This window comes from Aspergillus puulaauensis, chromosome 4, assembly GCF_016861865.1.
Source record: "Aspergillus puulaauensis MK2 DNA, chromosome 4, nearly complete sequence".
In the NCBI taxonomy this organism is placed as follows: Eukaryota; Fungi; Ascomycota; class Eurotiomycetes; order Eurotiales; family Aspergillaceae; genus Aspergillus; species Aspergillus puulaauensis.
The window spans coordinates 4,221,283-4,248,777 of record NC_054860.1 but is presented as its reverse complement, the minus strand read 5'-3'; the positions used below and the strand labels follow the sequence as shown (position 1 = coordinate 4,248,777).

At 50.0% G+C, this 27,495-nt stretch overlaps 12 protein-coding genes across 12 annotated transcripts; 8 read left to right on the top strand and 4 right to left on the bottom strand.

Annotated features, from left to right (window-relative positions):
- Positions 1-28: 28 nt before the first annotated feature.
- Positions 29-1,277, bottom strand: APUU_41671S (carbon-nitrogen hydrolase family protein; the record flags this gene model as incomplete). Its single annotated transcript, XM_041704880.1, has 4 exons — positions 29-423; positions 491-614; positions 726-1,047; positions 1,114-1,277. The coding sequence occupies 4 exons, from the start codon at positions 1,275-1,277 to the stop codon at positions 29-31; spliced, it is 1,005 nt and encodes a 334-aa protein (XP_041557421.1).
- A 402-nt stretch (positions 1,278-1,679) lies between these two features.
- On the bottom strand, positions 1,680-2,989 carry APUU_41670S (bZIP transcription factor; the record flags this gene model as incomplete). The annotated part of the gene is made up of 3 exons (XM_041704879.1): positions 1,680-1,807; positions 1,858-2,854; positions 2,906-2,989. 3 exons carry the CDS (start codon positions 2,987-2,989, stop codon positions 1,680-1,682), a joined length of 1,209 nt encoding a protein of 402 aa, XP_041557420.1.
- A 622-nt stretch (positions 2,990-3,611) lies between these two features.
- On the top strand, positions 3,612-5,284 carry APUU_41669A (MFS transporter; the record flags this gene model as incomplete). Its single annotated transcript, XM_041704878.1, has 4 exons — positions 3,612-3,829; positions 3,892-4,275; positions 4,331-5,082; positions 5,145-5,284. The coding sequence occupies 4 exons, from the start codon at positions 3,612-3,614 to the stop codon at positions 5,282-5,284; spliced, it is 1,494 nt and encodes a 497-aa protein (XP_041557419.1).
- Positions 5,285-6,285: 1,001 nt separating this feature from the next.
- On the top strand, positions 6,286-8,178 carry APUU_41668A (uncharacterized protein; the record flags this gene model as incomplete). The annotated part of the gene is made up of 4 exons (XM_041704877.1): positions 6,286-6,491; positions 6,539-6,809; positions 6,858-7,200; positions 7,247-8,178. 4 exons carry the CDS (start codon positions 6,286-6,288, stop codon positions 8,176-8,178), a joined length of 1,752 nt encoding a protein of 583 aa, XP_041557418.1.
- A 315-nt stretch (positions 8,179-8,493) lies between these two features.
- On the top strand, positions 8,494-9,231 carry APUU_41667A (flavin reductase family protein; the record flags this gene model as incomplete). The annotated part of the gene is made up of 1 exon (XM_041704876.1): positions 8,494-9,231. The coding sequence occupies one exon, from the start codon at positions 8,494-8,496 to the stop codon at positions 9,229-9,231; it is 738 nt and encodes a 245-aa protein (XP_041557417.1).
- A 1,266-nt stretch (positions 9,232-10,497) lies between these two features.
- Positions 10,498-12,124, top strand: APUU_41666A (NACHT and WD40 domain protein; the record flags this gene model as incomplete). The annotated part of the gene is made up of 2 exons (XM_041704875.1): positions 10,498-11,007; positions 11,054-12,124. 2 exons carry the CDS (start codon positions 10,498-10,500, stop codon positions 12,122-12,124), a joined length of 1,581 nt encoding a protein of 526 aa, XP_041557416.1.
- A 27-nt stretch (positions 12,125-12,151) lies between these two features.
- Positions 12,152-15,178, top strand: APUU_41665A (WD40 repeat domain-containing protein; the record flags this gene model as incomplete). The annotated part of the gene is made up of 3 exons (XM_041704873.1): positions 12,152-13,033; positions 13,083-14,583; positions 14,637-15,178. 3 exons carry the CDS (start codon positions 12,152-12,154, stop codon positions 15,176-15,178), a joined length of 2,925 nt encoding a protein of 974 aa, XP_041557415.1.
- A 1,328-nt stretch (positions 15,179-16,506) lies between these two features.
- On the top strand, positions 16,507-18,205 carry APUU_41664A (uncharacterized protein; the record flags this gene model as incomplete). The annotated part of the gene is made up of 3 exons (XM_041704872.1): positions 16,507-17,213; positions 17,267-17,354; positions 17,414-18,205. The coding sequence occupies 3 exons, from the start codon at positions 16,507-16,509 to the stop codon at positions 18,203-18,205; spliced, it is 1,587 nt and encodes a 528-aa protein (XP_041557414.1).
- Positions 18,206-18,714: 509 nt separating this feature from the next.
- Positions 18,715-20,034, top strand: APUU_41663A (putative aminotransferase; the record flags this gene model as incomplete). The annotated part of the gene is made up of 1 exon (XM_041704871.1): positions 18,715-20,034. One exon carries the CDS (start codon positions 18,715-18,717, stop codon positions 20,032-20,034), a length of 1,320 nt encoding a protein of 439 aa, XP_041557413.1.
- Positions 20,035-20,172: 138 nt separating this feature from the next.
- Positions 20,173-22,023, bottom strand: APUU_41662S (fungal specific transcription factor domain-containing protein; the record flags this gene model as incomplete). Its single annotated transcript, XM_041704870.1, has 3 exons — positions 20,173-21,145; positions 21,202-21,372; positions 21,419-22,023. The coding sequence occupies 3 exons, from the start codon at positions 22,021-22,023 to the stop codon at positions 20,173-20,175; spliced, it is 1,749 nt and encodes a 582-aa protein (XP_041557412.1).
- A 77-nt stretch (positions 22,024-22,100) lies between these two features.
- Positions 22,101-22,701, bottom strand: APUU_41661S (Zn(II)2Cys6 transcription factor domain-containing protein; the record flags this gene model as incomplete). Its single annotated transcript, XM_041704869.1, has 4 exons — positions 22,101-22,159; positions 22,203-22,432; positions 22,484-22,594; positions 22,637-22,701. The coding sequence occupies 4 exons, from the start codon at positions 22,699-22,701 to the stop codon at positions 22,101-22,103; spliced, it is 465 nt and encodes a 154-aa protein (XP_041557411.1).
- An 830-nt stretch (positions 22,702-23,531) lies between these two features.
- APUU_41660A (putative NRPS-like protein biosynthetic cluster) lies at positions 23,532-26,813 on the top strand (the record flags this gene model as incomplete). The annotated part of the gene is made up of 4 exons (XM_041704868.1): positions 23,532-23,822; positions 23,868-24,129; positions 24,177-26,359; positions 26,421-26,813. 4 exons carry the CDS (start codon positions 23,532-23,534, stop codon positions 26,811-26,813), a joined length of 3,129 nt encoding a protein of 1,042 aa, XP_041557410.1.
- Between the last annotated feature and the right edge of the window lie 682 nt (positions 26,814-27,495).

The following is a 27,495-nucleotide window of genomic DNA, read 5'->3' as shown; positions in this document are numbered from 1 at the left end:
ATGACTCGACAGTGGAGCTTCATAATTTTCATTGCCCAGACGAGCCCTTACTCGATCTCGGTGCCAGAGACCCACTGCTGTCAATGGCGTAGTGGACGTGCCGGCGTGGTCTCTGGTCCACAGATAAAGACAGAATGTCTGGCCTGGAATACTGTCCAATGCAATCAATGAATGATTTTGCCACGACACACGTATCCATATTCAGATCACAGTAGACCATCCCTTCTTCTGTCTCGGGCAAATCCTCGGTCAGGGTCTTCCCATCTGGCCCGTACACAATCGATGTGCCGCCTCCGGGCGTTGACATCAGTCTGGCGCCTTGCGCTTCATTAGCTTCCACGCCCGCGGTGGAGATAACGGTGCTGTTGTGAAGACCGAAAGCCTGTGATTCCATGCCAAACACACGTGTCAAAGCCCTTGCTCCTACACAATGTAAGTTGCTGTTTAGACCTGAATGCCTCGGTCGACCAGGTGTGGGATATCAACGAACCATCTTTGAGGATCGAAGCCGTCGCACCGGGCGTGTCTCCAGGGCCAAGAGGGGGCCATCCTCCAACGTGGATCTGGGGGCGTTGAGATAAAGTGTGGTATTTCAACAATGGCTGTAAATGTTCCTGGAGGCCGCGTCGTCAGCTCACGCCCGAATCCTAGTCCAAGGGTATGTATGCAGTGCACCCATCTCCCACGGTAGTAAACGCTCTTTCTCTGTAAAAAAGGTGACATACCCAGCAAAGAAGCGCGGACACGCGGCCCACTGCGGTCTCGGCAACATTGAAGAGAGTGTCATCGCCCCCGGCAGCATCACCAAAAATGGTCCGCTCCATATGAGTGGGCTTGATCTTCCTCCGACTGAGCAGGACTTCGCCGGTAGCATCGATAACGCTTTGGCTCATATACAGGGAGTCGTCAGCCCGCTCAGAGTACGCGAGGACAACGACGATGTTGCTTTCCCTCGCGGCCGCGCAGATTCGATGCATCTCAGGGGAGTCCCTGGCCAGTGAATTTCGAAAGTATTTCACAAAGAGGTCAGGCCGGCTAGGGTATTTCCTGTAATACTATTGGCATTACTTCTCTTGAGCGAGCCTTGCTGGCTTCCACGAGGTCGTTACTCACCAAACCCACACGGGATATCCAGGTACCCAACATTCCGGAAAGGAGATCAGCCGTGCACCGTTGGCAGCAGCTTCATGAATCAGCTTAACCGTCTTGTCAACAGTGCCTTGGATGTCGAACCAGCATGGTTCATGCTGGGTGAGAGCAACTCGAACGGTCGTCATAGTGTTGCTATGCATTAAAATGGACGTGCCGAGTGGTCCGGATCTAACTGTCAGCAGGATCATGGCCGTGGTTTTATAGGCATGCATATACAGCTCATGTTAATTTGGTACGATGACAGAATGATTGATGACAAATTGTGTACCACTGATGGCCAACGCAGTCCATCGGGATAGATCGAATAATCATCCCCGATCGAACCCCGGTAGAGGACACCTTGGGTCTCCTATTAAAGGCACTCGATATATCGATGAGGAATTAAAATGGCTTCTGTTCAGTCATCCTCACCGAATTGATGACTCAACCTCTTTTTGATAGTTACTCCGAACTCCCACAGCTATTAGCTAAGTAACTATTGAATTCCCTCCATTATGTCGCCCTCAATTTCAATGTGATTCGTGTATTCAGGGTACATAGTATTGAGTTTCAAATGGCCAGACCCCACTGGAACTGGCAAGTCGTAAGGCGTTCTCGACATCTCGCTTTCGAAACACCGGCCCAGAATTGGCACATACACCACACAGAGAGAGGCCTGTCACCGTATGAGCAAACAAAAAATAAACATAATCACTGGATACTTACACCTTATGAACGCCGTCATATCAATGCTTAAAGGAGCATCAACGCGCAGACTAGAATGCGGAGAGTGACTCTCTAAGATGCTAATCCCCTTTTGTTGTAAAAGCTTCTGCACTCCACTCGCATCCAGCCACTCATCAGGGCCAAACTCACTCATGAGTTGCCGTGCCCTGTAGTACTTTTGAATTTGGTCCGGAGACCAGGCACCTACGGTCGACCGCAGCGGATCGAGAACTTGAGTTCTGAGCTCGACCAAGTCTCCGACCTCATCCTGCATGAGGCGGTAGAACGCAGAGATTAGGCGATTGCACTCAGCACTTGTAAGCTGATGCCCAAACAGCCTCTGGATCTCTGTAACGTCATTCGGCGTGTTCACCAGCAGACGATATACGCATGCGCAGCATTCTCGCACAATCCGATGTGAAAGGGTCCAGTGCCCTTTCCTTGCAAGACCGCTAGGCAGTATTGTTGCCAGAGGACTCGGTACCGTCGGGACTGGAGCATCGATTGTAGGGGACCTATTTGGCAGAATGAGTCCAAAGGGAAGCATCGATTGTTCTTGATAAGGTGGTGTAGCAGGCAGTTGTGTCTCGGGCCATTGAGTCAGTGACAATAGAGACTCAATCGAGTCCTCGTTAAACGATGGAGGATATATGCTCGCAGCACCGGGATCAAATCCTAAGTTAATATTTGTCATAGCACCTCCGTTGTCGTCGGTATCTGTAGAAATCTCGTCCAAGGCAGGTAGATCGGCATCGTCACATCCATGTGCCGCAAGCGACACATACTGTTTAGTGATCTTATGAAGCGACGGCGCGAGATGCGGATGGTTTCTGATTACTCCATCCTGCAGCAAGATATCACTGAACAGGAGGAATGACTGGCTGAGCTCCTCGATGCCCGCCTCCAACACATGTACACGGGTTTGCAGATTATTGATTGTAGTCTCTTTCCGTGCGCGAAAGGCTTGCTGTGCGACGCGAACCTGCTTCCGACGTCGCTGGATACGGTAAGTTTGTGCTTATTTGCAGTTCCCTCATAAGATGCCCACCTCTGGGACTTGCTCGTCATCTATGACTCTCCGTGGACGTCCTCGTTTGCGGCTCCCGGACGTCCCATATTTGGATTCTGGCATTGCTTCTGAGTGGTGCAAAGGCTTCGAACATAGAATGTCACACGAAGAAACTGTTCAGATTCGATAGAAGGGATAATCAGATATGGCATAAGCAAGGACGGAGTAGTGGATGGTTATCCATCATCAGCTGGACTGTTGAATAATCAGAAAATCACCGTCATCGTGAACAATACGGTATAATTACACTGGATTGTATTTGTCATCTGTTGCAGTCAATTTGTTTGGACACGCTGGGTTCTTGTTGAATAATCATTTATTACCCGGTCTGTTACCGCGGCCCAAGCACTTCCTCTGCCAAAGAAATATATCTGTTCGGTAATCGCAGTGCTCAGAAAGTAATTAACCCCCGGTACCAGTCTTGGTCGATGGCGAGGTGGAAAAGGGACAAAATGCCGAATCTCCAATGGAGTTTCGACGTCCATCGCACAGTATTGAATGCATTTGGGATTATTTATCAGCTCGGCATTAAGCAAATGGCGATATTGCGAGAGCCTGCACCATAAAACCACCCCTCCCAGGCATGTTGACTGAAAGACTTGCTCAATTAGCAACTCGTGTCTACCGTCGCTAAGCAGATTTGCTGTCCATATATACTCGCTCCTGGGAGGATACTCTAGGTACTATGGTGACCATCAGAACTTCGCAATCAACAAACCAGCAGAGTGAGGGGGGTGGTGCGTCGCCCACCACCGGGGCACCTAATATCGAGGCTGGAGACGACGAGATAATGCAAAAGTCAATCGAGGAGAACTGGGAGAATAGTCCCGAGAATCCGTACAACTGGTCCACACAATCAAAGATTTTACAGGTTTCATTGATCTCATCTGCTGCTTTCACAACGTAAGAGACATGCAAATGCTTTCTGACATGCTCCAACAACGTCAGGCTAACTGGACCAATAGCTCTGTAGGAGTGTCAATTCTATCCCCGGCCCACAGCCAGTTCATGGAAGAGTTTGGAGTGGGCAGCACAGTCGCTATACTGCCCCTCTCGCTTTACGTCCTTGCACTGGGACTCGGCCCCGTTGTCGGGGGACCTTTATCTGAAACAGTCGGGAGGTATCCTGTATACCTGGGCACTGTCGTTCTCGGAAGCCTCTTCACATTGGGAGTTGGATTCAGCCACAGCTTTGCTGCTGTTTGTGTTCTGCGCTTCCTGGCAGGGTTCTGCTTCGCGCCGTCGCTGGCCATTGCTGGCGGCACGATCAACGAAACCTTCAAGCCCGTGAAACGTGCCCTTCCATCGACGATGTTCATTCTCACTCCTTTCCTGGGACCTGGCCTCGGGTACGTTGAGCAACCTCATCGTCTCTCGGCGATTCCTTGCTGATTAGATCCTCAGACCGGTTGTTGGCAGCTTTATTGTGAACCGCAAAGGCTGGCGGTGGACTCAGTGGACGCTGATTTTCTTCGGCGCTTTCACGATTCTTATATCTCTTTTCGCGAAGGAGACGTTCCATCCAGCCATTAAACGCCGCGTCGCCACAAAAGCCGGCTGGCCTCTATCCGCATCACCGCCCCTGGCCACCAAACTTCGGCTCTTCGTGACGATTGCCCTCTTCCGTCCTATCCAAATGCTGCTGAGCGAGCCAATAGTTGCTTTGATATGTCTCTATGTGGCTTGTGAGTTCGCGACACTCTTTTCGTTTTTTGCCGCTCTCCCACTCGTCTTCCACGGGGTATACGGCTTTGGGATTGAGACGACCGGTCTTGTGTTTCTTTCCATAGTAGTCGGATGCCTACTGGGAGCTCTGACGGTGCTTATTTGCGACATACTCCTTTATCGACCTCAGACTGCCAAATTCCCTGGTGGCCATATCCCACCAGAGTATCGCCTCTTTCCCGCCATGATTGGGAGTATCGGTCTCCCGATCGGACTATTCTGGTTTGGATGGACCTCCCGTGCGAGTATACACTGGGCCAGTCCAGTGGTAGCTATTATGGTATTCGCATGGGGGAATCTATGTGTCTTTGTTAGCACTACGCAGTATATTGTTGACACCTACGCCGGGTCAACCGTTGCCAGTGCCATGAGTGCAAATAGTTTGGCCCGCTATACTCTTGCGGCCGCATTTCCTCTCTTCACGATCCAGAGTCAGTATTCAACGGCTATTTCCTGGTTCTCAACTAATTTCGTTCTTTTTCGTTCTCTTTAGTGTACACCAAGCTCGGCAATGGGCGGGCTTCGAGTCTCCTCGGTTTCATTTCTGTCGCGCTCCTACCAGTTCCTTGGCTTTTCTTCATGACTGGCCCTAAATTACGGAAGATGAGCAGGTTTGAGACTGCAGTTAATTAGACTGGACACAGTTTGTAAATAAATAGCAGGCTATATACCCTGTTATAAATACTAGACCCTAAAGTTTTGGACAGAGGGGGATCTACTTAATAAAGGTCTAGGGGGGCAAGTATATCTAATAATATAATTAACTTAGATCAAAATAAGGAAGAGGGAGTTCAAATATATATAATATTCCTTACTCATTTTTTCCTCTAGGCTTGACAGTATCTAGTTATGCAGATCTCATATAATTATACATAACACCCTGGGCAAGGCTTGTGTGTGTTTATAATGCTTAGGACAAGCAGCTATTACTTAGTAGTAATAAAACTAAGCAGGTATTTATTTCTATACTTTTCTGCCAGTGCTCTTAATTTTATTGTTGCAATTGTGTTGTACAAGACCGGAGTGTCCGCAGATCAGTTCGGCTCGGACAGGATTTCCAAGGGTGGTTAGCGAGATGCCACGCTGTGACAGCCATGATCAATCAGATTAGATGATCTAAATCGAAGCATGACGAAGCTTCGTCGCGGGATGCGCGGGATGCCAGATGCAGACTCGGCTACACAAACCCGAGAAATTTCCCTGTCACCAACAGAAAACCAACCAGAAAAAGGCTGCCTGCACCAAACCAGCAAGTTGTCCGGGCGTGGTGGGTTCGGGCCCACTGACGAGCCCACCGGTGTGAGACAAGCAAGTCTTGGCCCAATACCATCCCAATAACAGCCTGTATCGGGGCCATTTTGTGGAGCTGGCCCTGGCACCGATGGGAATTATCTTATCTGATGCCGGCCCTTCTTTCGTTTCTGCGCCGCGCATTTTATAGCAGGTTTAGCAAATTTAGCACGCCATTACAGCCATCTATAGGCCCAATTGGCAGCGTGTACCCACTGCAGTTGCGCCCGGCTGGCAAGGGGCTAGCGGACAGACTCTGCACTGCAGTCTGCAGCAGGCGTTTCTCTCATATAAGGCACGGCGTTTTTCCCAAGGCTGAGTTTTCGGATCGACATCCTCTCACCATGGCGCCTCAGGAAGCAACTTCCACCGAGGCTCCCACTGAGCCTACTGGCACTCCTGCCAATGAAGCCGACGCCGGTAAAGGCCCAGGGACTCCCACTGAGTCTGCTGTCGCGGCAGAGACCCAGGACCAGCAGGATGGTGTGCGAGTCGCCGAGGCCGTCACCAAGTCGTGGTCGAAAAAATCCTTGATCATCAACTATGCCTCGTAGGTCAATCTACCAAGTGTACTGTCTGATACAGCTAACAGAAAAGGATGTGGATGATCTACTGGGTAAACGGTCTGAACAACAACTTTACTGCCAACCTGTCGCCGTATGTCACCAGCGGCTTCGAGTCTCACTCGCTGCTCTCGGTCATCACCGTAATCACCAGTGTCGCAGGCGCAGCATGTCCGATGCCAATTGCAAAAGTGCTGAATCTGTGGGATCGAACGCTGGGAATGATAATCATGATTGTGATTGCTATCATGGGCCTGATTATGATGGCAGCCTGCAACAACATTGCAACATACTGCGCCGCACAGGTATGCTACCCATGCTTTATGCTTTCTTCCCATATCTAACAGGTATAGGCCTTCTACACGGTCGGCCTGACAGGTGTGATCTTCTGCGTGGACGTCATGACCTCTGATACCTCCTCCCTGCGCAACCGAGGAATGGCCTACGGTTTTACCTCGTCGCCCTATATCATCACGGCCTTCGCAGGCCCAAGTCTGTCCAACCGATTCCACGAGTCCAACTGGCGCTGGGCGTACGGCACAACTTGCATTCTCCTCCCGATCGTCGCGCTGCCTTTGCTTATCACTTGGGAGGTGGCCAAGCGCAAGGCAGACAGCGAGGGAAAACTTCAATACAAGCCTCGCAGCACTCGCACCTGGTGGCAGAGCATGTGGTTTTATGTTATTGAATTTGATGGTATGTCAAGTCCGATTCGCCCCCTTGATTTCTCTAACATCAACAGTGATTGGAATCTTCCTCATGGTCGGCGGCCTCATCCTCTTCCTGACCTCATTCAACATTGCTGGAAATACCGAAGGCGAGTGGCAATCAGCCAAAATCATTGCCATGCTGGTAGTCGGTTTCTGCGTCCTCCTCGCCTTCGGTGCCTACGAGCGATGGGGAGCCACCAAGCCGTTCATCCCCTATAAGCTCCTCGCCAACCGCACCGTCATCGGCGCCTGCTTGCTCGATATCACATACCAAGTCTCCTACTACTGCTGGGCCAGCTACTACACCTCCTTCCTCCAGGTCGTCTACAACACCAGCCTCACCCAAGCCGGATACATCAGCGCGATCTTCGACCTCATGGACCCCATCTGGCTGATCGGCTGCGGCTACCTGATCAAACTAACCGGCCGCTTCAAATGGATCCTCATGTGGGCAGTACCCCTGTACCTCCTCGCCAGCGGGTTAATGATCTACTTCCGCAACCCCGGCTTCAGCGTCGGATACATGTGCATGTGCCAGATCTTCCTCGCCATCGGCGGCGGCACCATGATTCTAATCGAGCAGATCGCCGTCCTCGCCGCATCCAGCCACGAAGAATACGCCTCCATGCTCGCCCTGCTCAGTGTATTCGGCAACGTCGGCGGTGCAGTCGGAAGCAGTGTCTCTGGAGCCATCTGGACAAATATCCTCCCTGCCAAGCTGAGGGAATACCTCCCCGCCGAGACGCGGGACTCGTGGTCGGAGATCTATGAGGACCTCGATGTACAACTGAGCTACCCTATTGGGTCGGCGACGCGGACTGCGATTCAGTATGCGTATGCGTCGACGCAGCGGTATATGATGATTGCTGGGACGGCGTTGATGGGACTGGCGATTGTTTGGGTGTTGTTGATGAAGAACATCAAGGTGAACAGCAGCAATGATGTTGCAAAGGTTCTATTCTAGGAATGCACCTTTCATTTCAATTTCGGAGATTGAACTGCATAGAATTTGGTGAGAGCGATCTGGTTGTGGTTGATCCTGATTGGCCATTTCCAGAGCAATAGCGATATATTGGATGTAAAATACGAAAATTATGGAATCTTGAATTGCTTTCAATATAACCAATGAGCTTGGTATATTCTGCCTGTTATTGGCCATTTCAACAGCAGTGTGTCCACATTTGTCAATAAAGGCTGTACAAATAGTTTTAAGTGACGCCACATCTTGTACAATTTACACCTACTCTCTTCCAATTCAAACATCATATAAACGGCCACAATGGGATCATTAGGTGTCCTTCCATCCGAGATAATCTCTCCAGCCATCTTCTACTGGGGCACGCCCGTTGTCCTGATCACCACCGAAAACGAAGACGGCTCATTCAACATCGCACCCATGTCTTCAGCATGGTGGCTCGCAGACCGATGTCTTCTAGGCCTCAGTGCAATTTCACAGACGACAGTCAACCTGCTTCGAACCAAAGAATGCGTGCTTAATCTCGCGTCCGACGACCTGGTAGATGCCGTCAACGCCCTTGCCAAAACAACCGGTACTAAAGCTGTTTCGACAGCCTCTGCGGGTGAAGGGTATCTATACTTCAAACGCAAAAACGGGTACAAATACATCCATGACAAGTTCGGACATGCCGGTTTAACGCGCTTCCCATCTGAGCTGGTCCGACCTGCTCGCATTGCAGAATGCCCAGTCCAAATGGAGGGCGAACTGAAAAACGTCCATAGAATGATGCAAGACACCGATGGATCGTCGTTGCTAGCATTGGAGGTCAAAGTTCAGCGCACCCATATCCATAAAGACATTCGAATGGAAGGACACGCCAATCGAGTCGATCCTGACAAGTGGCGTCCGTTGATCATGAGCTTTCAGGAATTCTATGGGTTGGGTCCGAGGAAGGCCTCGCATTCGGTTCTTGCTGAGATTCAGGAGGAGGCGTATAGGCCCATGGCCAATCCTATTGATAACCAAAATGAACAAAATGATTCGAGGGGTGACGTATGAATGGGTTTATTGGTCTGGGTTTCGCCTGGCGAGCCTCGTATGGACGGGTGTGCGACATTAGGGCTCTGACACAAAAAATATTGTTGGACGCTTAAAACCTTGACTGCGCACTCATATAATCCTATTCACTACAATATACAAAGATCCAATGGCAAGTCTCGTTATATAATTATAGCGCCAATTACAGGAATAAATATAGTATATAGCTAAACTTAGTTGTTACCTTAATATCAGTACTCTAGTTAAGTAGTAGCTGGATATTCTTCCCATTACTCTCTTAACCTGTATATAAGGATATACACCTAGAGCTATCCTTTAACCTAATATCCGCGCCATCCAAGTAGTATATTAGCTATTTCCATATTGCCGTGTTCAGCGGCCTATCTTTATTATCTCACGGCATGTTCAAGCAAACACAGCTTTTAAAAGAGGAGCTGATAAGCCACTATACAGAGCACCTGCCGGACAGTGTTATGGTCTGAGTCTTTGAGAAAAAATAGTAAATAGTTACAACTCAATCAGCTATTTTGCCAGAACTGACTTCCCACGTCTGCCGATATCAGTAAGGCCCGGAATTCAGATCCGACCACGGCTGGAATTGCTCGTCACTCGGTGAACCTTATTAAGTGGAGTATAATGACCTAGATTCGCAATTAATGTTTGACCTTACAAATAATATATTATAACTAGTCAAGTGTTATCATGCATGGTTTCTTAGCTTGACAGCGGGTCACCTCAGAAATACAACATCATCCAGAGAATAAAACAAAAAAGAGAGATGGGAAGCTCCCTAGATAATAATCCTGAGGCATTTTGGTCCTGACGATTGCTGCGATCGAAGGCACGAAGGAAATCACCCCTCATGGAGGTGTGCTTGGAGTGTACGATCTTTTATGAAGATCACCCCCAATTCTACATTTCATTGGCCTTCAGTTCTCACAGCCATCATCGTTCTTCTGTCATGCCGCCGATTAACCCACACATGAACCGGAAAGCCAATCCAAGCTGCCAGCCTGTCTGGAGAATTATTGGCGGTCAACCCTCCTCACCATGACAGGCCATTCACCGAATGAGAGACGCGGAGAACGATGTCAAAGATCCAGCAGCTCGGTTGTCCTGCAGTCAAATGGGGCCCTGCCTCCCTCCACCGGGGTCGAGGAGATTTGTTTATTGTCGCTGGACTGTCCGACCGGCAGCTCGAGTTCTCCTGAGAAACCGTTCTCGTTCTCACAACCATCACCCAGAAGACTGGTAATCTGCCAGACAATGGGACTTTCGAAGGTTTTTCCATGCCGCAGGCGTCGGCAGGAGAAGCGCAAGGCGGAACAGGAGGCAAACAGCAAGCCTACTCAGAGCACTTCGAAACCCCCTGATGAAGCCCCAAAGCAGTCAGACAAGCCTGAACCAAAGACTCCCTCCCCAGACATTACAACTTCTGAGCGAGTTTGGAATCGCGCGTACGACGAGCTTGCCGCCGACACCGACACTGCTGGTCTTGTCGAAGCTTATGTGAAGATCTTGCCCAAGGCCATTGACCCCGATGGGAGTGCCGCCGGCGAACTTTCCCTTGAAATGGACAACCCGGTTCAAAGACAAGCTACCTTGAAAACCGCAGTCGACAGTGGCCGAGCCAGGATCGAAAAGAGCAGTAAGGCTACTGATATGGTCGGGGGCGCGCTGGGCTTCATCAACGAGATCAAAGGAGTGATTGACCTCGCTGTGTCAGGCAACCCGCAGGCTGCTTTACCGTGGGCCGGTGTTTGTATTGGATTGCAGGTGTGTTGACTATATTCACTATTGAAGAGGAAACTGACTTTTCGAGTTCTTTACAAATTCTGCGCAAGCATCGCAGACCCAAAGGAGCGGTCTTTCCTATGTCATCACCAGGATGAACTGGTATTGCCAACTGACGAACTACCTCTTGGACGAAGACAAGATAGACCCCGGGGACCGCTCTTATCACGACCTTCTGCAGGAACTGGAGGGGAGGATCGTTTCGCTTTATAAGGCACTTCTGAAATTCCAAATGAAAAGCGCCTGCTCTTACCAAAAAAACCAAGCCTGGGTGTTTTTGAAAAACACAATCAACCTGAACGATTGGGCTGGAGAGCTCCAAGCGGCAAAGGATGCTGAAGCTGCTCTTGACCATGATACAAAGGCGTATCTCGATGTCAGCTCCAACCGCGCTCTGACGGGCCTCGTGAAACAGGGTCAGGAGTCCCAGAAGATTCTTGGTGATTTCCATCAAACCGTCAAGGATTACTTCCTCGCTCAACAAAAGACCGAACGGAGTGAGAAAGAAGCACAATGGCTGCAGGATATTTACGTGGTAGACCCAGACGCGGTGAGGGAAGACATTGCACGCAGAAACGACGAGCTGCTGCCAGCTGCGTATAAGTGGATTCTCGATACCCCCGAGTATCAAGGCTTCACTGACTGGAGTGATCCAGACGCATCTCAAGTCCTTTGGGTGAACGGCCCAACCGGCACTGGCAAGTCAATGTTGATGGTCGGCATTCTTAATGAACTCTCTGAGCAGGAATCTAGCCTGGCACCAGGCCTGTCATATTTCTTCTTTGAATCAGGCGAGAACCACCAGACGAGACCGATAGACGCCCTTAGATCCTTGGTCTGGATGCTCCTCATTCAACAGCCCCAACTTTTCCCGCACATACTCGAGTCCTGCAGAAACGCAAAGCCGGGGCACTTTGACAATCCCAGGATGTTCTGGGGCTTGGCCAAAGCATTCCAGAACATGCTGTCTGATAAAAGCCTGGGGCGGGTATATCTGGCCCTTGATGCTGTGGATGAATGCGACGACGGAGGTCCAGGCATCCGGGACATTCAGAAGGTCATTTCGGATGCTCTCAAGAACACAAAGAAGGCCAGGTGAATCTTGTCCAGTCGGCCTGAAGTGGACATGTTCAGAAAGCTCAAGGTCCACACGAGCCCTGCTTCGATTATTGGATTAGACGTACAGAGCCGACCAGAACCGGTGAACGCCTACATTGAATTCAAGCTCGGCCAGCTTCAGGATGAATTCGACTATGACGAAGCTGCTCTGCAGAAGATGTCTACCGAGATCCATGAACGTGCTCAAAATACCTTCCTTTGGGTGTCCCTCGTATTCAAAGGCATTTTCAAAGACGACATGACACAGTCCCGCGCGATCGCGTACATCCAGGACACTCCTTCTGATCTCACGGCGGTATACGATAAGCTCTTGGCGAAGATTGAGCATGAGCACTCATATGAACGCAAATATTGCATAGAGGTTCTCGCGGTGTCTTGCCTTTCAAGTAGGCCGCTATCTTCGTCTGAAATCCACCTCCTTGCAGACCTACCAGTCGATGTAAAGACAAGCGAGATCCTCCCCAGGTGCGGCTCTTTCCTCGCCATCAAAGATGATACTGTGCGCGTCATCCATAAGTCTGCTAGGGAATACTTGAACAAATACATCGACTCTCAATCTGAAGCAGGGGTGAGCCAGCGGCATATTGATATAGGGACAAGGTCGATCTCCGAAATGTCCAAGGTACTCAGGCGAAACATCTACAATGTCTCTCACGACACGCCGGCCAAGGATGCTCTTGTGCCCAACGATAGTCCACTGTCCGCTCTTCGATACTCGTGCGAGTTTGGGCTTGGTCATCTATGCAAGGGCGAAGGTGACCCGATGACCGAGAAAGATCTTATCGATTTTCTGGACGTACATTTCCTGCACTGGCTCGAAAGCTTGAGCTTGATTCAGAGACTCCCAAGTGCCCTATTGTGCATAAGCCAATTGCTAGCGAAATTTCAGGTATGTGTCTTCTTCTCAAGAACGGAATCTCGAAGCTAATAACAGACAGTCGCATGAAAATTCCCGTTTCGCTGCGTTTTTGGAAGACGCCCTTCGCTTTCTCAAACGAAACTTGACCATTATCGAGGAAACACCTCTGCAGGCATATGCTGGGGCTCTGGCACTTTCTCCAACCAAAAGCCATGTTAGGATGCAGTATTGGCATGAGAGATTGCCTTTCATCAAGGATGTCAAAGGCGTTCGAGATGAGTGGGATCCTTGTTTGATGACGATTCAGGCTTCCGAGGGAACAAAGCAACTTGAGCTGTCTCCTGATGGTCAAACCCTTGCTTCGTTCTGGAGAAGACTCAAGACTGCCTCGGAAGGTCCTTCTGCTCGTGTATTCCTTTGGGATACAGAGACCGGAGCTTGCAATAACACACTCCCAATTCCAGTGTCTGACGGTCGGGCAGCTGTTTCTATGGTCTTTTCACCAGATAGCAAGACCCTCTTCACAGTCTGTGAGCAGGAGGTTCGCCTGTGGGACGTTTTAACCGGCGAGGATATCAAGAAGTTCGACTTACCTGGTCCGGTGCCCACGGCTGCGGCATTCTCGCCGGACTGCACGACTCTTGCTTTCGCTCAAGAGGGCGCTATCAAAACCTGGGACCTCGCAACCGAATCGTCGAAGCGTACAATCGATACTGAGTCTAAGCATGTCCAAGACATTGTTTTCTCGCTGGATGGGATTAGCCTGGCTGCAGTTTTGGCCGACTACACTGTGGGCATATGGGACATAACAGATGGCTCTTGCAAAGCAACTCTTCCTCATGGCAGTTTCCCAGCATTCTTTAACCTTTCGCCGGACGGAAAGGCTCTCTCAACGACCACAGTTCCTGACGGCACCATGCGTCTCTGGGATGTTGCAGCCAGAACCTGCAGGGAGATATCTGGTTATCAGGTCGGGGACGCGCGTTTCATACGCGGCATCTTCTCTCCCAACGGGGAAGACATGGCCCTACTCACCGGTGATCTGGGCGCCACAGGAGCTTGCAGAGTAGATGTTGTGGATGTTGCATCCGGGTCTGAAATTCGACATCTCGGTTTCGGGGCTAGCAGTTCTCTTGTGATCTTCTCGAGAGATGGGAAGACTATGATGACTGTGAGCTTATTAGGGCTGATACACTTTTATGATACAACCAGACAGATCAAACAGAGCCCATTTGGTCATGAGCGAAGAGTTACAGCTCTCAAGCCTTTGCCTGGGGGCAAGCTTGCGACGGTATCCCACGACAGGACGGTGAAGCTCTGGAATGTCGAGGAGAAGTCCTGGGAGCGTACGCTGGAGGGACACGATTATGAAATTGGGACTCTGGCAGTCTCGCCAGACGGTAGGACTCTTGCATCGGGTGCTATTAACGGCGAAATTCGCATCTGGGACATCGCAACAGGCGCCTGCAAGCAGACTCTGGGCATATTTGAGAATGAGGAGAGACTGCATTACTTTTCCCTCATAAGATCCCTCACATTCTCCCCCACTGGATCCCTCCTCATTGGTGGAAAAGCAAATGGTATGGTCAAAATCTGGGATACCGATACTGGGAATGCAAGTGTGAACTTGAAGCCTCTCGCGATCTCGCCGGAACTGCGATTTCTCAAGACGATAAGACTCTGTTCGTTGGCTCGTTCCAGGGTCAGGATACGGTCTGGGATATTGCCACAAAGACTTCGAAACCATTGGGACAGGCTGGGAGGGAAACAATTCGCGTGGCGATCTCGTCCGATGGAAATATACTCGCTACAGGAAGACCCAACTATGTGCAAGTCTGGAATGCCACCGGCAGCGATTATGAACCGGTAACTGAGATTCAAACGAAAACATATACCAGAAAGCTGGCGTTTTCCGAGCATGATGCCTATCTGATAATGGATGACGGCTTGCACGAAGTTATCTCTGGAGCCCCAGATTCTAACCCTGGTCTGACCATTTCGCAATCAGAAATGCGCCTTGACGAGTCGTGGTGGATTGCCAGGGGCGGACGGAGAATGCTTCACCTGCCACCGGATTACCATAAGCTTTTACTGGCTGTCAACAATGTGGGTAATACGTTTGTCTTTGGAGACGATTCTGGTCAGCTTGTGTTGTTGGAGCTTTCCGAATCATGAATCCTTATATAGCTTAGGAAATACCAGGCGGTGGGGCAGATGATAATAAATAGAAAATAACTACGCTGACTGATATATTAAAGCTCCCGGGCATCACTTTCAAGAGAGATATATTAGAAGGAATATCCATAAGAAGCAGTTGAATATATAATTTGGGTCAATATTGCCCTAAAATATGCGATGACAGACCGAGGGCGGGGTATATATATAAAATCTATCGCAACAATAATGCGGGCCAACAAGAATATTTATATTTGCATGTTGAAAGGGGAACAATGAATCTTGTACAGTCTTATTCCCTTGATTGCCTATATGACACAGAACATGAAGCTACATATTGACAAAGGACGATAGTCAGAAGTCAATCATTCCATTGAGAGGCGCAGCAAACAACGAACGTCGCAAGATTCCTAGCTCGGGACACACCCCCTCAACCCCATTGACAAACCGGATCAGACCCTTTTCACCAGGCCTTGCGGGAAAAAAGTCGGTGGCTTGTAGTTGGTTCGAATTCCTGTCATCGCAGTCGCACATGCATCGAGCGCCATTGCGGAGTGCAGGGTGGACGCCCAGATACCGCATTGCCACAGGCAGCGAATCAAGCAAGCCAGGGCTTGTTATTGAAGTACTTTTGATCAACCCCGCCTGGTCCTGTTTGCATGTTACACGATTGCGTGCAGGGGCAGGGGTTCGCGGCTACCTACCAGGTTCGCCTGCTCAATGGGGCGGCAGTTTCGCCTACAATCAATAATACGTGGCACCTCTCTTTAAATTGAGATAGCACACAACCTTTGAGCAAGTAACCCACTCACAGAAGCATATACAGAATGGGCTGACGCTATTGGACCTCTACCACTAATCAACTATTTCGTGCTCGCACCCCAAGCTGTGCATAGCTGATGGAGCACCCTCTCCATGCGTGACACGTCGCGAGAAATTAGTGTAATCCTGTTCCTTACGCCTTTACAATGCGGCAGGCAAGATTGTTCCACTACTCGTAAGGGCCGGCAGGACCCGCATGACGCACATCTCTGAGCTGTTCGATATGCATAATAGCTGTGCCGCAGAGGAGATGGCCACCACGATGCAACGCACCGCATTGGAGAGGCTCTTAGCGTCAAGCAACTGAGCGGAGAGGAGAGACGTAAGGTTATCAATCAAGTCATGGAGGCTCACAATGAGAGACCTGGTGGAGAAATGATAAATTCCAGGCTTTCCTTCGGCTTGAATCGCATAGAAGACAAGCACCTACCACTCTCACTCTCTGGAAAAATAAACCAAGAGCCGAAATATCTTTATCGTGTACTCACACACTTTCCTTGCCACTCATGCCCCCTACCATGTCAGTCATGCCTGCTGGCAGCCAGCACCCCCTACCGGCCCAGAACCACAGACCAGCCCCACAACAGCAACGTGGTAGTCAGACATTAGAGGATCTCCGAAACTTCTTTGGCTCTATTCGTTCAGATCCCAATTTCCATGTGGTGGATGAGATTTTCAATGAAACCAGTGATCTGCAAAACCAACTAAAAGCCAAGGAGAAGGAACTGGAACAAGTTAAGACCGAAGTATCAACACAGTTAAGAGAGAAGCGAATTGCTATAGCGCAGATGTTTGAGGCGAATGAAGGCGAGAAGTCCAAGCAAAAAGAGGCAGCATCAGAGATAGAGTCTCTCAAGAAGCTGATTCAGGAGGGAAAGGACACCATCGCCAGAAAGGAGAGCGCAATCAGCCACTCCGAGGACCGATACAACAAGCTTCAATCGGCCAATATCCAGCTGGATTCAGAGCTGAAGGATTCCCAAGGCGATATTGATAGCCTACAACAAAGGCTGAAAGAAAAAGGTGCCCTCCTCGACAAAATCAAGTCTTCCCACTCTGACAACCAGAAACGGTTGAAGGACGCGGAGGGGAGGGCTAAAGAGGTGCAGAGGGAGAAGTCTGCTTTAAACACGTCATTGCAGGCTACAAAAGCTCAACTGGATAGGATTGAAGGATATACGACCAAACAATTTGACTCGAATGATGATGACATGTAAGTTATATCCAAGCCGGCGAAATTTCTCTGCGTGTCCTAGCCTTGCACAGGGCAGATGCCTTTATCGATCTGTGGCACTATGCCACCACCGAGATCTCTCAGTACTTGAATGGAGACCTTTCAGATGAGGTTCTGCAGGTGGGTGCCAACGCAGCGAAACATGATTTCCCTTGGCCATGCTTACAGTCCGTGTCTAGAATCATGCCATCTGGGACACATTCAAAAGGCAGAGCAACTTCGCTGCCGTCCCGCTTCCACATTCCAACTCGCCGGCAGCAAAGCAGATGCGACTGGCTATTGTTTTAGCTATTCTGGCAAGAGAAGTCGATAAGCATATCTTCCAGCCCACGTACATTGTACCCGAGGACGCAGGAATTCGGTCGGTTCTCGCCGATCTCGCAGCCTCCGATCATGAGAAAGAATCATTCTGCCGCTCCTTACTTGTTTCAATTTATCCAGACAGGCAGCAAACGGCGCTTCAATCCAGGGTGCAAGCAGTTATCAGGAATGTTTCTTCATATCTATATGAAATGCTTCCTGGTGACCAGTTTAGCCAGCTCCGCGCAAGCCTTGAGAAGATAGTAGGAAAGGCCGTCGATATATGGCTTCCTACTCAGAGGTCCTTGCAAAGATATGAACCAGACTTTCTGCCCCATCAATGGGGGGACAATGAATGGCTTCCCTTCGGGTACCCTGGGGATGGCCATGCAGGAAGTGAAAACAGCCCCAATGTGATGGACGAATGTCTGCTCACAGTGTTCCCGCGGCTTACGGTGGTGGAAAAGGGAAACCGTTTCCCACTGACCATTGTGGTACAGTTGAGGAGGTCACAGTGTATCGAAGCTGCTCGAGAGGTGAGCAGTGTACCAACCAGCCCCGTTTTTGATCGCCTTGTGTCAGGTCGAGCTCGGAGAAGATCAAGTGTGACAAGCAGTGCCGGCCATGCGAATGGCGCCCTGTCGGCCAAAAAAAAGCCCCAAGGTCCTTAGTGAAACGGATATGGGACGCGTTTGGGATTGTTATTGCGCGCTTGTAATTGTTTTGCCGCACGTTCCTTTTGTTTGAATTTACTGGGCTAAATTGATGCTGGGCTATGTTACTTCATGTGGTGTGAACTGTAATCATATTTTGAGATAAATCCGCCTTTCCCCTTGTAGATGGCTTTCCTTGACGAGAATATGAGACTGAATAGTGCCTAGGTGGTGGACGCCTTGAGCAAGGCCATCTCTCAGCGTCTCCATATATTCGGCGACTGCTCCACTCGCTGATTGCGGCGACTGCTGGTTCCGACGGTAACCGGCCGGGGAACTGAACGCAACTGAACTCAATATTCTGACACTTATTCTAGACTCCTGCCCGTATTATTTAAGATCTGGATCCACCGTGACTCATGGAGCCAACATCGGCTGTGTTGAAGTCTCATCCAGAGGCTGATTTTTAACCATCATACCTCTGTGACTGGTACTCACCCGTTTGTTCTTGATATCGACAATCGAACATGAATATGGCGGCCCAAAACAAACCTCGCGTAGTCTCTCAGCGAGCACAAACGGCGTCCGACGCCACATCCAACAACCTGATGTGGGATATCATGAACGACCTGTGGTGCCCGTCCGCCAATCCCGAGGGCTACGTCAATGTCGGCGTCGCAGAAAACGCCCTGATGCACGACGAGCTTCTCAAATTCCTGAACAAGAAACTAGAACTGCCCGCAGACTATCTCACATACAACGACGGCGGAGGCGGATCGTCGCGGCTGAAAAAGGCGATCTGCCATTTCCTCAACCACCACATGAAACCAATCAAACCGCTTGAACCGAGCCATCTCATCGTCACAAACGGTGTTTCGCCCGCTATCGAGCATGTATCGTGGGCATTTGCTGACCCCGGCGAAGGGATATTACTGGGTCGACCGTACTACGGGACATTTATCCCAGATATTTCACTGCGGCCGGGAACGCAGGTTGTCGAGGTTGCCTTCGACGATGTGGACCCATTCAGCATCGAAGCAGTTGCAAAGTATGAGAAGGCTCTTTTACAATTCCAGGAGAATACTGGAAAGAATGTCCGAGGACTCATGCTCTGCCACCCACATAACCCACTGGGGCGTTGCTATCCTCGCGAAACAATTATTGGATTGATGAAATTGTGTCAACAGTACCAGATCCACCTCATCAGCGACGAAATATATGCCCTGTCGGTTTTTGAAAATAGAGTGGACCATAACGGACCACCCCCTGTTCAATTCGAGTCCGCTTTGTCCATCGACATCACCGGAATTATCGATCCTGAGCTGGTTCATATCCTCTGGGGAATGAGCAAAGACTTCGGTGCCAATGGGATTCGCGTGGGCGTTCTCATTTCACAGGCGAATCCAGACGTGCATCTAGCACTGAAGAGCATCTCGTTATATTCCTACTCGTCTGGAATTGCAGACCATCTAACCTCGCTTCTACTCGAGGATAAAGCGTTCACAGACGCGTATATCAAAGAGAATCAAAAGAGACTGGGGGATTCTTATGCGTATACCGTGGACATTCTCAAGGGCGAAGGCATCGAACATGCACCAGGCTGCAATGCCGCGTTCTTCCTGTGGGTAAATTTAGGGAAGCGATATCGTGAGCTACACCCTGGTATTCCAGATGGCGACCGGGTGAGCGATAAAGTGATGCAGCAGCTTTTACAACGCAGGGTCTTCCTGGCGAGTGGGGAGCTGTTCGGGGCTGAGAAGGATGGCTGGTTTAGAATTGTCTTTACACATCCCAGGGAGTACTTGAAAGAGGCGTTAGACAGGATATATGCAGCCATCAGAGATTAATAAACTTTGATCTTAACTGAAAATGCATTCCATTCGAGTCAACTGGGAGATAGAGAGAATTCAACATCAAACACGAGCGATGCACCGTTGGATGTATACTGTATCACAGTATACCGACGTCAATAAACCCGCTTGCTGTCAGTTCCAGAAGTCCGGATGAAGAATATCCTGGCTGCTGGGAAGAATGCCATAGTAGTCTTCTAGATCAGCCGCTGGCCCTACATGCCCCAGGTGATCTGTCCCATGTACAGGCGGAGTCACATAACCAGACAGATTTCGAGGGAGAGGTCCCAATAGACTATCTTCCTGTTCTTGTATTCTCTGCATCTGGTGCTGAGAAGGCGATATTCCGTCACCCACTGGAGCACTGGCAGTCGGCAGGGAGTTGCCTGTTCCCGCAGATTTGAACTGTGATTCCCAGTACTTGAAGCCCTCATAACCCGAATGACACTCCTCACTGGACACATTCTGCCTTTCAGAATTGTCGGCCGTCTCACTCGAGTACTGCAGTAACGTCAAGGCCCCTTCAAGGGATTCCAACAGCGCGACTTCTGACCGGGCTGAGTCTCCGGCGGCAGCCATTTCACGGATCATATCGAGCCCATCGCGTAAGTCACTCCGAAATCTAACGGACTGGTCATGAATAGAATGGGCTATGAGAGCCAGTAACGAGGCTCTGCACGAGCTGTACTCAATATAAGAACTCCGCGCGAGGCCAGGCCTCGTATCACGCAAGGTCCGGCAGAGCCGAAGAGCCTCCTGGGCAGCTCGGATGCAACAGTCGATAAGCTCCTGTCTTGTTTCTAGATGGCTGCCCTGAGATGGCACCGTGTGGTTGGCTGCACTTCGGCTCTCGCTGTCTTCTGGAGAAGCGGGTGTAGATCCAGTCAACAAGCGGTTCAGCAGGAGAGGCCGACCGATAAACATTCGCACTAGAGCATACTCCAGTTGAATATGTTTTATCATCCGCGAGGAGGGTTGGTGAGACGGTGTTTCAATATAGATTTCGTCAGCTAGACTTTCCCACCAGGTCTCTAGGTCCTGCTTTCCGGCCACCAGCCGCGATAGAATTGCGGAGCGTTCATGTTTCTGGCATGTTCGAAGAAGGGACCTGTGATTAAGTTAAACTGATTGCCCGAAAGACTGTATAGTGTGGTCCATGCTTACATGTCGTGGGAGAACTCCTCGAGTCGCCGTGTTAGGTTGATAGAAGTGACCATGCATGGCGTGGTGTTGAGCGAACCATCCGCCGGTAGATTTGCCGAATATGTAGGAAGGTTCGCATCGACATCATCTCTGTGAGTAGACAACGGCCTACCATGGAATATGGCAATTTTCCTCGGCTACGATTAGCCGTTTCCATCCATAAGCCGAGTTATCTTACCTTTCCAGTGTATACGCCGTCCACCATACACGATTTCTCGTTTCAATCATTGCGGCGCTCAGCCTCGTACCTCTGTACTGCCTATGCATCCCATTCTGCATCCCGAGTCGGGTAGTCAAAGTAATATAGATGTAGCCCAACCCGGAAGCATCAACAGGCAATGCATAGACAGCGAACAGCAAACACGCCTGGACACTCTCAAGGGATGAGGCTTCGATGATTTCCGGCAGGAAACGAATAGCCTGCTCATAGAACATCGTTCCAAGTGCGTCCTCTGAGAAGTCCGGGGCTGAGGTGTTCCAAGTTCGTTGGGCTGGCGAGTCAAGGTACGCATACTGCGTCGCGATGGCAAATACAGTGAGGATGATACTTACCACTGAGGCGCTCTTTCTGTTGAACTTTCCAGGATCATAATACAGCTTGTCTATTCTATCTTCAAGCCACGTCCTTTCAACGTAGAAATAATACGTTTCCACATATTTGAAGAAGATATTAACCAGGAAATCGGCAACGTGTCGGGGCGGACAACACGCCCTGGCTGCTGCAATCGTACCAGCACCAGGATGGAGCTGCTGGGCGCGCCAGTAGTTACTACCATTGGACATGGGAAAAGGCACTTGTGGTTCCTATTTAATCAGCGAGCGTTGATTTCTTTGGGCAGGAAGTAGCGTACCAGTCGATGTTAGATGTGGCGCTTGACTCGCATTGAGAAGTTCCAGTAGGAGAATTGACCCGAGTAGTCTGTTATGTTAACAGCATCCAGGTGAGAAAACGATCTACTTACGCGTCGTCGTATCTTCGACAGGGTCAATGGTGCAGACCTCCTCGATAGGGTCTTCGTCCTCCTGGTTGGCAGCTCGCTTCCTGTGCTCGTCCTCGTCCAAGGCCCTGGCCATCCGCCGCAGACTGTCGACATCCAGCGATATCCCATTGACCTTGTGCTGCAATATTTTCTCCAGATATGTCACCCTCTCTATCAATTCTTGAACGTTTACTTCTGGCGACCGGATTGGCCTATAGTCTCGATTAGATGGAACAGGTGCACAGGACGCTACCTGAACTTACGCAGGCGAAGCAAAATGGAGCTTGAATTCGCAATGCCGTCGCAGCTGAGTACACCTCGTACAAGGAATGCCTCCATCACAGCGCTCTTTCAGTCTCCGGCAGCGGTCGCAGCTGGCCTGTCAGTAATGTCCATCCAGCACAGGCTGCACTTACGCATGCGCTGCTCGCCGCCTATCGTCACGGGTCCTCCGTCGTTTGATCGGACTGTTGATGTCCATAGCTGGTCAACTTCAGGTTGTCAGTCAGTCATGTAGTAACAGGAGTGACAGCAGAGGGTCAGATGGCGGGGTCACTATTTCCACGGGCGACGTCTAATCAGCACTGGGCTCGCATGAGTGCAGCATTTACATTGGTTATTGGCCCGGCTTATCAAAAGTGCCTTATCTTCCGGCTTATCCAGACCGGCTTCCCAGGCAGGAGCTTGTATAGCCTATCAGCCGGCCAAGGGTAGTCCATATAGTGGGACTTGGTCCTGCTGGAATCTACGTTAGATTTCTGGGAAAGGCTCCTGGGACACAAACTCCGGGTTTTCTACGGATGTTCTAAGGCTGCAGGTGTGCTCTCATTATCGATGTCTAGGGTGAAGGGTTGTACCATCGCTGCTCGCGGCTTCGGCATCAGATCGGAGTGCTGGTGGAGCCGAAGGGTTAAAGATACAGAATAACGTTTCATTTGGGACGTCTTAGATTTATTCCGCAGTACTAAACAGTCTGACAAGGAAAACCATGAACCACATTCTACTATGAGTAAATGCGTGGAACCTGAATAATGTGTCGGCTCCACTTGGCCCTTCCCGCCGTATTGTTCCCCCGACAGGGTAGTGCTTATATTTATAATAAGTAATGGAATAACCCTTTATAGATATTGGTATTATAAATAAGTATTAGTTCCGACATATCCGCTATTTACGCACAGTAACATGACAATCCAAATTACACCGAAAAGAAAAGCCTGCTCGAAGACTTGAATATATAAACAATGTGGGCTTCCTGGTCAGACAACTGAGCAGTCCGTCGTATTGTATTCATGACCGATACCAACCGTTAAAATGTCTTCAATGTATGCGAATGAGCCAGGCAGGAGACTCCTACCGTCGGTCGTCGACCACTGGGCAGAGGTAGATCCGAAGAGGCCATTCTGCAACCTCCCCAACACCATGACACGGCAAGACGGCTTCCATCCTGTATCCTTCGGGGACATCTCGCATTGCGCTGACTTTATGTCCGGCTGGATTGGGGCCCTGGCGGGTCGTGGTGCTGGTGAAACGTTGGCCTACATGGGCGTCAATGACATTAGATACCTTGTCGTTTTCCTCGCATGCAACAAAATGGATTACAAGGTAAACCACCCGAACACTTGCGGAGTTCCACTGACTCGTCTTCAGACATTCTTACCGTCGACGAGAAATTCGGACGAGGCCTATGTCCATCTCCTCCGGACAACGAGCCCAGCCGCGTTCTTATATACCCCCGAATTCAAGGACAAAGTGCAGGCCTTGCGAGTTCATTATCCTGAAATGAAAGCTTTTGAAGTTCCTTCCTGGGATTACATGTTAGCAGGCGAAACAGAGCACTATCCTTGCACCAAATCGTTCGATGAAGAAGAAGATCGTGTCAGCCTCGTTATGCATACGTCGGGGACTACAGGTACGGTTCTTGAATAACATAAATCCGTCTAGATACTGAATTCATAGGCCTCCCCAAACCAATATACCTGACGCATGGGTTCTTCGCTACCTTTGATAACCTAGCCAACTATCCACTCCCACCTGGTCGGTCTACGGCTCTTTCAAAAATGCGGTTAGAGAACAACGGGATTTTAACGGTGACGCCTTTCTTCCACATCATGGGGTTCATGCCATTTGTCGTAGCAATCTTGTTTCGAATTCCATTCTCTGTTCCTCCTCCTAAACCACTTTCTGGAAAGCTTGTGATCGATATCATCGAGGCGTGGAAGCCGCAGGCGGCCCTCCTACCACCGTCTCTCATCGAGGATATTTGCAGCACCCCAGGAGGCACGATCTCTGTGGCTAAGCTGGATCGTCTTTACTTCGGAGGCGCACCTCTGGCACCAAAGACAGGTGACAAACTCCGAGACAAAGTCTCCATAATCACGGCAATAGGGTCCACTGAAATGGGCCTCATTCCTTCCATGATCCCAGAAGACAGCAAGGATTGGTCCTACTTTGACTGGGCACCAGGTTACAACGTTTCCATGGAGCCGGTCGGTGATGGCCTCTCTGAACTTGTGCTCCGACGGAGCAAAGACCGGAGCTACCACGCCATTTTCCATACATTTCCCACCCTGACGGAATATCGCACGAAAGACCTGTTTCGCCAACACCAGACCAAGCCCAACCTGTGGCAGTACGCCGGTCGGCTCGACGATATTATTGTGTTCAGCAACGGCGAAAAGTTCAATCCCGTTACCATGGAGAAACGGATCGAAGCCATGCCCCTCGTATCAAGGGCGTTGGTGGTAGGCCAAGGCCGATTCCAGGCTGCCCTTCTGCTGGAGCCGAACTGGGGTCTGTGGGATCTGAATGGATTCACTGCGGTGGAAGCCTTCATAGGCGCCGTGTGGCCGCAGGTGCAGGATGCTAATGAATCTGTCCCGACATATGCTCGTGTGATGCGAGATCATATTGGCATTGCGGTGAGGCGTAAACCGTTTAGGACGACCGCTAAAGGGAGTACGCAGCGCCGGCAGGTTAACGAAGACTATAAGAGCGAGATCGAGGTGTTGTATAACAGACAGAATGAGACAAGCCGGGCTGTTCTCGAGGACGGCTCGTTGGAATCCGTGGCGCAGTTTGTTCGCCAGGCTGTAATCAGCCAGCTTGGCCGTGATATTGGTGACGAAGATGATTTATATGTGTCTGGATTTGATTCTCTTCAAACAGCATCACTTTCAAGAACCCTCAGCAAGGCGGTTACCAGAAACGATGACGACGGCCATGGACGTGTTACAACTCACATGATATATGATAACCCATCTATTGCCTCGTTGTCTCTGTTAATCACGGGTCTGATCGATGCCAGAAGTACTCGAGCAGAAATATCCCGAACTGACAGAATCAACGGTCTATTGGAGTCTTTTACCCAGGATCCGCCACAACCCAGGAAGGCAACGGTATATAGACCAACTGGTGAAGGCAACGTTGTCCTGCTCACCGGGTCCACTGGGTCCTTCGGTAGCTATATCCTGGACATTCTCCTAGGTGACCAAGCCGTGAGGAAGATCTATTGTCTGAATCGCTCTCTTGATGCAGAGGCACGCCAGACGCAAAGCCACCACGAGAAAGGGCTGCGAGCGGTAGAGCAGAACAGGAAACGGCTTGAATTTATCCAAGCAGCTATATCAGAAGGCCAGCTGGGTCTGCCAGAGAGCATATACAGCAATCTTCTTGGTGAAGTCAATGTGGTCATCCATAATGCGTGGAAGGTTGACTTCAATCAATCACTCGCGTCATTCCACCCGATGATAAAAGGCGTTCGAAGCTTGATCGACTTTGCTTCAGAAACGAAATACTGCGCCCATCTATTCTTCGTGTCGTCTATTAGTTCCATAGGGGCGTGGAATCCGTCCATGGGTCACCCATCTGCGCCAGAAGGCCCAGTACACATCCCAGATGCTGCTTTGAAGCAGGGATACGCCGAATCGAAGCATATATCAGAACGACTTTGCTATGCTGCGTCAGACAGGATTGGCATTCCCACTACTGTTCTTCGCGTTGGACAGATAGCTGGACCGACCAACAACCTGGGAAGCTGGAATTCGAAGGAATGGATCCCAGCTTTGGTGAAGTCATCGATGAGCCTGGGGCAGATTCCTTCCACGCTGGGAGGTGCAAATGAAGTCAACTGGATTCCAATAGTAAGTAGCAATTTTGCCTTATCCATTGTTTGATGAGATATCTAACTCGAGCGACATATAGGACAGCCTAGCTGAGATCGTGGGGGAGATTATACAGTACCGTCTCTCGCTACAATCGGAAGCAACTTCGGCCACCTTCCACCTTGTCAATCCTCACATTACTGAATGGCCGATGCTGAGTGCCCATATCGGACAGAAGATGGGTCTGGATACCATCGCCCTTTCTAGTTGGATCCAGAATGTTGATAAGACAGGCCGACGCAACCATACTGATGCTACAAATATACCAGCACTCAGGCTTCTAGACTTTTTCCGTGGATTGCTGGGTGACACCGAGAGTATATCCGGCATCGACGTCAGTAAAGCAATTGAAGCCAGCAATGGCCTGCGCTGCCTGGAACCGGTCACAGTGGGAATGATGGACAACTGGACTCGCCAGTGGGGATACAATTAATATCAAAAGTATCTAACGTACACCTGACAATACAATAACAGAATGTTGATATACCTGGACTTAGTTGCTTACGGGAATGATTGGTAATAATTACATAACTATACATCCAGTGCTATAATAACATCAGACTATTGGTTTGCCGCCCCAGACTTGGGCCCGGTCTGTTCGTATTCTCTGGGTCGATGAACACTAGTAGGCGAGACTATAATAGGGATGAATCAGTCGCCATAAACCAATATCCTGTAAATTTTGAATAGCTGCATCAGCCTTCAATAGCGGTGGCAATATCCTAATATACTGTCTTAACCGCGTAAAAGGTAACCACAAGTGTCAGAGCCTCAAACCCTAAGTATCTTACTGGAAACCGTTGAGCCGCCCGTGTTTGACAATAACAGGGAACTGTTGGTCACTAATAACAGGACGCCGTACCCTGTCGTGGACGTCATAGTCGGTCAGTCTGGCCCTACAGCGATGGCGAATGCTCCCATTCCTCCGCAGCCACGGGCAACTCCCGAGCTGTCAACGCCTTTTCTCCAGGCCTGCCCCTGTAAATAGGAGTCCGTGATTTCTACGCGACTTGTTACCTTTGAATAAGGCAGAAGGACATGGACACGTTGAATAGACACGCATCTCCATCAAAAGCCTTCCCTTTCGTTCCCTGGATATCGCCCTTTCGTTCCCT